The sequence below is a fragment of the Pagrus major genome, chromosome 14 (assembly GCF_040436345.1).
Source record: "Pagrus major chromosome 14, Pma_NU_1.0".
NCBI lineage: Eukaryota > Metazoa > Chordata > Actinopteri > Spariformes > Sparidae > Pagrus > Pagrus major.
The window spans coordinates 21,664,670-21,674,958 of record NC_133228.1 but is presented as its reverse complement, the minus strand read 5'-3'; the positions used below and the strand labels follow the sequence as shown (position 1 = coordinate 21,674,958).

General features: G+C 43.0%; 1 protein-coding gene across 1 annotated transcript; it reads right to left on the bottom strand.

Annotated features, from left to right (window-relative positions):
• Nucleotides 1-176: 176 nt before the first annotated feature.
• On the bottom strand, nucleotides 177-7,722 carry c14h12orf56 (chromosome 14 C12orf56 homolog). Its single transcript, XM_073480419.1, has 13 exons — nucleotides 7,301-7,722; nucleotides 5,496-5,691; nucleotides 5,308-5,323; nucleotides 3,413-3,596; nucleotides 3,144-3,302; nucleotides 2,923-3,011; nucleotides 2,644-2,788; nucleotides 1,998-2,089; nucleotides 1,518-1,607; nucleotides 1,171-1,408; nucleotides 900-977; nucleotides 569-750; nucleotides 177-487 (listed from the first exon to the last, which is right to left on the bottom strand). Exons 1-13 carry the CDS (start codon nucleotides 7,550-7,552, stop codon nucleotides 382-384), a joined length of 1,827 nt encoding a protein of 608 aa, XP_073336520.1. The 5' UTR covers nucleotides 7,553-7,722; the 3' UTR covers nucleotides 177-381.
• Between the last annotated feature and the right edge of the window lie 2,567 nt (nucleotides 7,723-10,289).

The following is a 10,289-nucleotide window of genomic DNA, read 5'->3' as shown; positions in this document are numbered from 1 at the left end:
CTGAAGAGTTTATGAACCCATCTGTCCCAGGTGAAGGTATCTTTTTCACACTAGCGTTGCTGTAGAGTTTTGGTTTCTCCTCTCCAGCACCGAAACAAATACAAACCGCTCAGGTTCATTCAGACATGAGAAGTGGTTTTTATTTTCATGCAGAATTCCTTCGTTTATCAGAAAAACCTCTTCAGATAACACTCATAACACCTGGAGGAGATTTCTGCAGCGTATGACTTGCCCAGAATTACTTGTGTCGTCTGTATTAGCAGCAGCTTAGTGCTCAGTTCGTTCGAGGCAGCAGTGAAATTCAATCACTCAGACTTCAGTAAAGGCACACGCTGTCACAGTCCTTTTCCTAGGTGCAAGTGCACGTGTGTTTGTGTGCGATCATCTGAGCAGAGTCTGGATCTGCTCGACCAGTCGTAGTGTCGGTTGGCTGATCAGGTAGTGAGGCGGCAGCTTCTCCTCGGCACATGACAGCTTCACAAAATACCTGCAGGGAAGAAACGACAGCTTAAGCCGGACGCTTCAACCTCGTCCTCAGTTCATGGTTGAAAAGAGCAGCATCACAAACCTGAACTCCTCTCTGAAGTGAGATCTGAGGTGCTGACCCAGCTGGGTGTTGTACTGCAGGCAGGCCAGCAGGAGGCGACAGCGCTGAAATAACAGCACAGACTGGACTGGGCTCAGAAACGACTCCTGCAGGTCGGACAGAACCAGCACCACCTGCTGAGCCTGGTAACCAATGAAGGACGTCTGCAGAGAGGAGAGGAGACCACCAATGATCTTTTAGTAAGACACAATCTCTCCGTGGTGAAGTGAACTAAACAGTTTACTGAAATTCAAATAAAAATTTCTTATGATAGGGAGGAAAGTTTAACAAAAGGATGCAGCTCCGAGTTTACCAGGTGAGGATGAGGCTGCAGGACTCGGAGGATCCAGCCAACAGACAGGAAGTTGTCAGCCGAGGAACATCTGCTGGCCTAAAACACAGAAAAGTTACAAATGTTTGAACTTTCTGCAACCTTTCATCCAGGAAATGACCCTTGCTATAATTAATAGCAAGTGCAATTACTGCTAATGCTGCTGTCACTATTCAAGATTCAGATTCAAAGGCCGGTAATTAACCTGATTAATAGATCCATTAGAAATCAAGTGGCTGTCGCCTCAACTCACCTCGTGGCCTAAAAGCAGCAGCTCGAACAGCAGCGAGGAGGCAGCGTCCAGATACTCAGACAGTAAGGCCTGAAGACAGAGAGCAACTGTGACATTAAAGACAGGGTTAAATAAATAATAATACTGAGTTAAGAGTAGAGAGCAGCTCACCTCACAGTTGATCAGAGATCCTTGGTTTTGTGTTTGTTGCTCTGGATCACATATCAAGGCAAGCAGCATTCTGGAGGCCAGGGCACCTCTGGAGGGAGGAACAAGATCATCTTTAAAGAGCGTTTACAGCAGAAAACAAGACTAATCCATCTGGTTATGACTCAAGATTTGACTGAAGGTCACGGTGAGATGTTTACTTTTTGGCAGAGAGCAAGTTGAGTCTGGCCGGTTCCACCTCCGTCTCCCTGAACATGACGGCGAGCGTCTGGACGATCAGAGTGCTCAGTCTGAACGGAGGGAGAGAGCCGGAGTTAAAGTCAAAACCTTTAAAACACAGTGAAACATCACAAAAGCCCCAAATATACAATATGTGCACATGGGTTTGACTTAATAAAGTAACCTACAGGGCATTAAAGCCAGTTTACCACATGCTGGGGTGTTTTAGATGTCTGATTTTGTTTTTGTAGCTTCTAGGCAGCCTCAAGATTCCTTTAAAGTCTTTAAATGTTTTAAAGCTGAGGTCTTTGAGACTAAACAGAAGGATAAAGAGGCTTTAAACATTATAAACACACACAAATTCTATCCATCTTAAAACAGTCGTAAGAATGTTGTGTAAAAACAGCAATGAGCTTAAAAACTCAACACACACACACACACACACACACTCTGAAGCTTACAGTAGCTGATCTGCCGTGACTCCGCTGACGCTCTGACAGCCGTGGAGAGATTCCTCCAGAGTCTGAACCAGGAATACACACACCTCACCGGACTGAAACACACACAACGACGGAGGAAGAGTCACCCAAGTGCAACCAGATTAAACTGTACTCAAGTCTTTTCTGTATTTGTCTCAGTCATAAAGGTCACAGAGGCATCAGTGTTATATCGTTTCTTTTAGTACGTTTAAGAAGAAGTGTATCTGTATTTTATTTTATAAATAATCTGCATACCGAAACTGTGTTATTAAATTTTTCCTGAATGAGGGGATTGATTTCCCTTTTTTTCTTAAAAAATTACCAATACGATGAAGTTATTATCAAAATAAAAGCAGATTTATTTTGTCGATCATGTAATTGTCTAGTCGGCTAATCATTGCAGCTCTAACGTGTCTTGTTCTCAGGTTTACTGTCACTATACCAGGAGAGTCTTGTGTCTTTAGTATCTAAAAACTGGCAAGTTAAGTTTTGTTTTGTTACCAGTTTCCCCGATATTGTCACTAGTAGGTAAATATTAACTCAGTTTGTGTGGGCATGAATTGTGTTTGGATTGAAATGGGTTCACTGGGTAAAGATCCTCACAGGTACAGACGTATAAACAGCTCACCCTCCAGAAGAGTCTGCGCAGGGTGACGTTGCGGTGAGCAGCGGTCCTCAGCTCCTGCAGCAGCAGGTAGAGACTCTCCACACTGATCCCCTCCTGCAGGAGCTCAGAGCTCAGCTGAGCAAACAGGTGAGCTGTCCGCTCCCAGCTGACCAACCACACACACACACACACACACACACACACACACACACACACACACACACACACACAGAGTATCTCATTATCAATGATTCTGCCTCTGTTATCGTCCTGTTCTGTGTTGCAGCAGAGTTTTGTTACCTGATGGCAGGAAGTAGTTTTCCAGGAGGAGAGTCGGACGAAGCTCTGCACCATCCTCTGTAGAGAGGGTCCAACAACAGCGTGGACCTCTGGACACACACACACACACACACACACACACACACACACACACACACACACACACACACACAATCTTAACCTTGAAGGAGAATCTTAACATCCCAGATTTATTCTTGGTGTGTCTCTTTATCGTCACTCACAATAATGTAGCTGTTCCAGGAGCTCTGCAGGTGGAGGTAAAGTCTGGATGTATGTGAGACGGCGTAGAGATGCAGCTCAGCCTCCTTCTCCTCTCTGCTGCTGTTCACAGCGTCTCTTTTCAACAGGCGAGACAGAACCGAACCGATCCTCCTCGGCACCTGAAACATAACAACACAGGACGGATTATGGCTTCACTGCTTCTGTATCAGTAGCTGACAGTCTAATGTTTCCTGTCTATTTATCTTTTTAACCATCCATCCATCTGTACCTTGCCATTCTCAGGGATGCTCAGAGGAGAGCTGGGCGAGCTGGTGGAGGAGTAGAGGTACGGTGGTGTGGATGAAGGCTGGGTTGGAGGGTGTGGGAACCTCGGGAGGCCCAGAGTCTCTGGGTTTGGACAGGAGGCAGAACGTGCGGTCCTCATCATGTGAACCCCCTCCGCCTCCCTGTCACTGTGGATCATGATGAACAGGGAGAGAGTTGGTTACCAGTTAAAAACCAACTGTTTTGTTTTCTGATGTGCGGCTTCAGACTTCCAGTGTTGTTGACATCGACCCAGCGGGCTGCTCAGTAATTTGAACGTAATGATTCGATGGTCGTAAACTGCTTTCACGTCTCCAAAGATCCTGTGTGTGTTTAATGACGTCCCGGGAGGTGAACTACACCTGAGCAGCGAGACAGATAAGCATGAGACAGCGTTTAAAATCACACACACATCAGTTTTAACGCAGTGTGGCGTTTGTTGTAACCAGGCGACAGTTCGGCGTTTAATGACAGTAAACGTGTTCACACTTCCTGTCGTCTCTTCACAGTCAACAAACTGTTTCCTGACGGATGCACAGGGGAGGAACACAATCCCACCGGACGCGACCAAATCAAAAACACGGACGACACGAACGACTCAAGTTAAACGTGCATGAATCCTTTTGTCTTCTGATTCTGTGTCTCTGTGTCCTTCTCATATAGTTTCTGACTGTAGCAGCAGGTGAACTGAGGTGAAGCATGCCTAAATAAGTCATGAGCTACCTGAGACACTGAACAGGATCAGTACAGAGCCGGACAGAGTGAGACCGCTTTCACTTCACGCATTATTCAGTTGTTTCCCATCCGAGAGTGGAAGACGATATTTAACTTTGAGGACTGTGGTCTGAAAGTAACACACATATAAATGCAGGTATGTGCACTTGTACGCTCCTAAAGTTTAACCCTCCACCTTCTTCCTTTATCTCTCTTGTAGCCCTGCAGACATCCAGAGCTGTAAAGGTTTTATAGTTTTAAGAGTTTGTCTGTCTCCGTGACTCCCGGACAGAATCTCTACAGCACACTTTACAGACAGGACGGAGAAAATGCTAAATTAGACACCTAAAGTTACAAAGTGTCAAAGTCTGAAGTGTCAAATAATCCTTTAGTTAAGTGATTGAGGGGGGAAAACAGCCATCATTTAGGACTCGAGTTCAGACTAGCAGGGATTCAGAATTCTGCTTCTCCAGGCTGCGCTGGATGAACATGCATGTAGGCAGCTGTCAACTGATTGTTGCACCTCCGCCAAGGCCCAATAGTCCCCTTTTGTTCTCACTCATAGATACCAGCCAGCTAAATATGCCTTTTTCATCAAAATCCATGCAATACTCCCAAGAAACAGCCCAAAAACGGACTATCAGAATCAGAATCAGAATTCCTTTATTTGTCCCGCAAATGGGGAAATTTCTTTGTCATCTCGCAACTCTAAAGAAAGTAAAAGAACAAATTCCTGGATCTGTCATTTTATCTGATCCGCACCAAAAGTTAATGGGGTCTATTCTGGACTAAGGACCATCCTTCATCCAAGTTTCCTGATAATCCGTTGCGTAGTTTTTGTGTAATCATGCTGACAAACCAACAACAGACAGGGGCGAAGACATAACCTCCATGGCGGAGATAATAAATCCTGATATCCAGCACTTCTCTGTATTTTGTAACTAGTTGAAGAGTGTTCAGAACATACTGCACATAAATGCATCGTCTTCAGTCGGAGTTTTTCCTTCAAGACAGTTACAGAGGAAGAGAAACCAAAGCCAGAGTCTGGATATCATCTGACAAACCAGAGACCTGTGTGTGTGTGTGTGTGTGTGTGTGTGTGTGTGTGTGTGTGTGTGTGTGTGTTTGTGTGTGTGTAATGCTCACCTCTGTGCAGGATATCCTGTCGGGGAAATAAAGACACAGGATGGTTAAAGTTACAGTTTAAGGTATCACGAGCTGCTCTGCTGATGTCTGTTACAGATTTTCTCTCTCATAAACTTTATATTTGTTCTTTGGCCTGTTAAACCAGCTTTATTTCCCTTTTTTTAAAGCAGGTAAACACTCGTCTTTACCTTCTAAGGTGTTTCCTAATGTTGAGCAGTTGCTGGGTCTGCGAGAGGGCGGGGCTACAGGAGGAAGACCCGCCCTCTGGTCTACCCTCAGCCAATCACGCCCCCTCGTCGCAGGCTTTTCAGTGACATAGGTGATTCTGATGTGCTGGCAGAGCTCCCTGTCTTTCCCACGGAGGAAATCTGGGAGGTCGTTGACCTGCAGAGGAAACGGAGGCAAAGATTGTTGTTGACGATGTACAATTTAATGTTGTTTTGTTGTTTTTGTTTTTATTTTGACTATTTCTTTGTGTATTTGTGTATTCATCCATTTTCTCTTCTGATTCTGTCTAAATTATGTTTTACTGTATTTCTCTCTCATGTATTACAATGACTGAGGCTGTCACCACCTACGTCTGGCTGCCAGTCGCTCGTCAAAACAACAATGGATGTTTAAAATAGTCCGTTGTTGCAGCTTTAATGTGTACGCTGCCTTAAAAATCTGACTCTCTCCTCCATTTTGTATTCTCCATTTTGTACGTCTCCACCTCATTAATCCCAAATTAGTGTAATGTCACTTCAGAGCGTTCCAACAGTGCCGGGTGGAAAAGTCAAGGGAGAGCACTGACTCCTCGTCTCTATATAAAAACTTAACGCCCGCTGAAGCTGTGAGGGCACGCCGTTCGACACGGGCCGTAATCTGATGGTTTAATACTGGATTAACTCTCCTTAGACCAAGTTAAACCTTTGACCTTGGACCTGCGTGACATAACAAGATGATAGATGGTAATTAAAGGCTTCTACTGCTGCACACAGCTTCTCCTCAGTCATGCGGTAATATTACGTAGCATTGAGTTTGAGTCCATTTTAAAACCCTGGTAGTCTAGATTAGGTAAATAAAATCTGACGATAATCGTTTCCTGATCAGTTAATGTCTTTATTAGATGTTACTGAGCGCAAAGGCACCAAACTCCATACAAATTATGGGTATTTTAAAAACACATCACCTGAAATCAGCTGTCAGACATTAAGACTTCCTATTATTTTAGCTATTTAACAGCTAAAATACAAAATGGTTGAAAGGAAGGTCAAAACATTAAGGCCATCAATGGAACAGATGACTTTAAGTACACCTGAAACTGATTAGCACATTAATCAATTAGTTGATCAAGCTAGCCAACTAACATATCCTCTCAAAGCAAGAGTGACATTAGGTGACATTATCCATGAAGGACAGCATGTTAGCTCATTAGCTAGCTAGCAAATAATGTAAGCTAGCCGTAGCCAACTAAAACCACAATATCACAATATATTTACAGTAACATTAGCTTAGACTTTGTGTTGCTTTTTGACATTAGCGAACTTTAAGCTAACGTTAGCTCGTGTTTCATACTGTTCAGGTCACACATCCTTTAGATTTTCCTTCCTTCCTTTACGTAGAAATCCTGATTTTATTTTAAAAGTTATGTTACAATCCGTTCACATAATACACGTAAATTAAATGACTTCACATTCTTACATATTGCTCCTTTAAGCCTGAAACAATCTGAGTGTGTCCATTTTAGACGTTGGAAATGGCGGTTGAGCGAAGTCTCCTTGACAACCGTTGTCCCAGAGACGTGACTGACAGCCAATGAGATGATTTCACGTGGGAATTTAAACAAAATGTTGAACTCTGGGCACTTTAATGTACATTTTTTAACCATTTCTGACATCTTATTGATCAGCTGATCGATCTGTTATCGAAGGAAATGATCAGCAGACAAATCAGGACTTTTAAAAATCGATTAATCGACCGTTTAAACTGAACTTTATGTTGTTAAACTCACCAGCTGGATGTCTCTCACGCGCCTGAAGCTGAACGCCTCGGTGAGCGTGCGCGGCGGGTACTCGGCGAGGTACACGCGCTCGTCGGTGAGCACCACGTGCATGTACACCTTGTTGACGGTGTGCGAGACCACCACGCACGGCTCGTAGGCTCGGATCCGCTCGTACACCGCCCGCTCCGTGTTCCGCTTCAGGAACGAGTCCAGCTTGATGTTCCGGCGGGAGAGGAGCGAGCCGGAGCCGGTCCGAGCCATGGCGGTACCGGCGGTACGAGTTAAGAGGAGTTTTTGGGACGTCAACCTCCACTTTGATGTGAAGCAGGTGATCGTCGGTGCCGGTCCATCCGGTAAATGTCAGCTTTACACCGATGTACGAACTTCCTGTGAGGAGCTGCTGCTGCTTGCGGGTCGTCCCGGTACCGAACACCGAGCACTGAGCAGGTAACCGCCGCTGTCCCGTTCTATCAGTGCACCCAGCTCTCTGATTGGTCCGCGCCGTGAGGAGGAAGGCTGCTGATTGGCTGGGAGATAATGACTTATCAGAGCCACAGAAACATAAAATATTGTGATATTATAAAATAAAAGTCCCCGGAAGTAAACACGTGTTGTCCTTTTTAAAAAAATAAAATGTTATTTTAAAAACAATGATTTATTTATTTAATATTATTGACTCATTTATATATTTACCTTTATTTATATATTTATTGCCACATTTATTATTCAGTGATTTATTTCATATGCTTATTTATTTATTTATTTAATATTGACCTTAATGGTATTCTATCAAAGCCGTAGTCAGGATTTTATATTAAAGTCATGGGCTCAAGTCCAAGAAAATGTTTACCAGTCACATAAAGCCTATTAATTCATTTTAATCTATTCAATGAATTGAATTTGTATTAGAATTATTGATATAAATGTAACAAAAAATAAAAACTGTGTCGAAGCTTGATTATTTCTCAGTCAAAAAACATTCCCTCCAGTCCCCATCACTTTTAAACAGTGAGATAATGGCAGCCAGACTAAAAAAAAAAACTCATCTAAAAACTTAAAATGAACACAGACAAGTCATTTGAGTCATCATGTCTCAAGTCATGACTCTTTAATCTCCAAGTTCAGGTTGAGTTTCAAATCATTTCTCTTCAAATCACTGATTCGAGTCCATGTCTCTGTCCATGGTCCTGGTTGTCCCTTCAAACAGGAGGCTCAGAGTTGTTGCAGTTTCCAGAGGCGACCACTAGAGCGCGATGTAGCCTCTAGATTACTTAAATACCCTCAGATGTATGGGTACGTAGACAAGTGGTCCTTTAACTCTCATGCTTTAGTTGTGCATGTGATTAAAATTCTTCAATTTGCTGTTTATTACAGCTAACTAATGAAATAAATAAATCATTGAGTTACTATGAGACACTTTGAGTTGATGTAAACCTGGAAAAATGTTGAAAATGTGTTGTCTCCTTCATCCTCCTCCTCTGCCTCATCTTCCTCTCGTTGACCCTTTTCTGACACACACACACACACACATACACACACACACACACGCACAGAGAGAGAGAGAGAGAGAGAGAGAGAGAGGCGGTGGCTGCATCTTTGAAGGGGAGCTTTGTAAATGGGTGCAGAGATGAACGCCGAGTTGTTTTGGACACCAAAACACACACACACACACACACACACACACACACACACACCATGAGGGAGATGAAGGCAGTGTTGTTTTACGGAGGGACACACTCAGTCTTTTATGCAGCTCAGTAAGAAGACTGAGACACTATAGACACACAAACCAGGCTCCAACTAAAAAACTCCCCTATTAAAACCCCCAAATTCAGCCACACATAATGACTCATCATGTTCAGATGAATTAATTTGATCATGTGCTACTTTGGCTGTGATGCAGCATGTAATCTGCAAGGTAACTAACTGAAGTAATCAAGTAAATGTAGCTAGGGGAGTAGAAAGTACAATATTTGCTTCCAAAGCAAAGTGGAAGTAGCAGAAGTTGGAAAGTAAAGTACAAGTAACTCTAAGTACTATTCTTAAGTGCAATTCTGAAGTACTTTCTGCTTTATTCATGTATTCAACTGCATGCAGGACAGTATATTACTTGAGTAAATGTATTTAGTTACATTCTGTCGCTGTTTAGTATTATTAATCTGAATCTGCAAAGTAACTAACTTAAGTTATCAAATAAATGTAGCTAGTAGAGTAGAAAGTACAATATTTGCTTCCAAAATGAAGTCGAGTGGAAACATAAAGTAGCAGAACATGGAAGTACTCAAGTAAAATACAAGTACCTCAAAATTGTACTTAAGTACAGTACTTGAGTAAATGTACTTAGTTACATTCCATCACTGTATTTACTTAAGTACTGCTCTTCAGTACAATTTTGAGGTACTTGCTGCTTTATTTATGTATTCAGCTGCATGAGCTGCGAAAGAAGTGTAGTAAAAGTAGGCTACAATATTTGCCTCTGATGTGTAGTGGAGTATTAGTATAATGTAATCTAAATACTCAAGTAAAGTTGCCTCACACTTGAAATTTACTTTAATTGAACTTCCTGAACATGAAGTACAAAGTAATACAAACGCATGAACGAGTACATAAAGTGCTGTTGCTCTTGTCCTCTAGGTTGCGGTTCTGGTCAGCTGGGTCGCACTGTACTCCTTCTTCATCATCATCATCAGCATCTTCATCATCATCAGTGTGTGTTTGTGTGCAGCTGCAAACAAAAAGTCGTGGGCTGAGCGGTCACACTGTCGTCTTTGTTCTGCAGAAGAAGAAAAACAGTCACATTTCCACCAGAGAGAGAGAGAGAGAGAATATAGCCCCGTGTCACACACACACACACACACACACACACACACACACACACACACACAGACACACAGACACACACACACATGCTGGTTATAGTTGGTGTTGACCTTTGTGGCATTATGAAGGCTGCTAATGAGGTTTAAAGTTCAGACTCTGAAAATGTGACCATGCTCTT

Bases quoted from the DNA above. Each gene is read 5' to 3' on its own strand.
- c14h12orf56 (XM_073480419.1), bottom strand. From the start codon at position 7,552: ATGGCTCGGACCGGCTCCGGCTCGCTCCTCTCCCGCCGGAACATCAAG. The intron at 3,303-3,412 runs GTACAGATGGAT...GTTATGTTTCAG, and splicing joins GCATCCCTGAGAATGGCAAG to GTGCCGAGGAGGATCGGTTC. The intron at 3,012-3,143 runs GTGAGTGACGAT...GTGTGTGTCCAG, and splicing joins CCTGGAACAGCTACATTATT to AGGTCCACGCTGTTGTTGGA.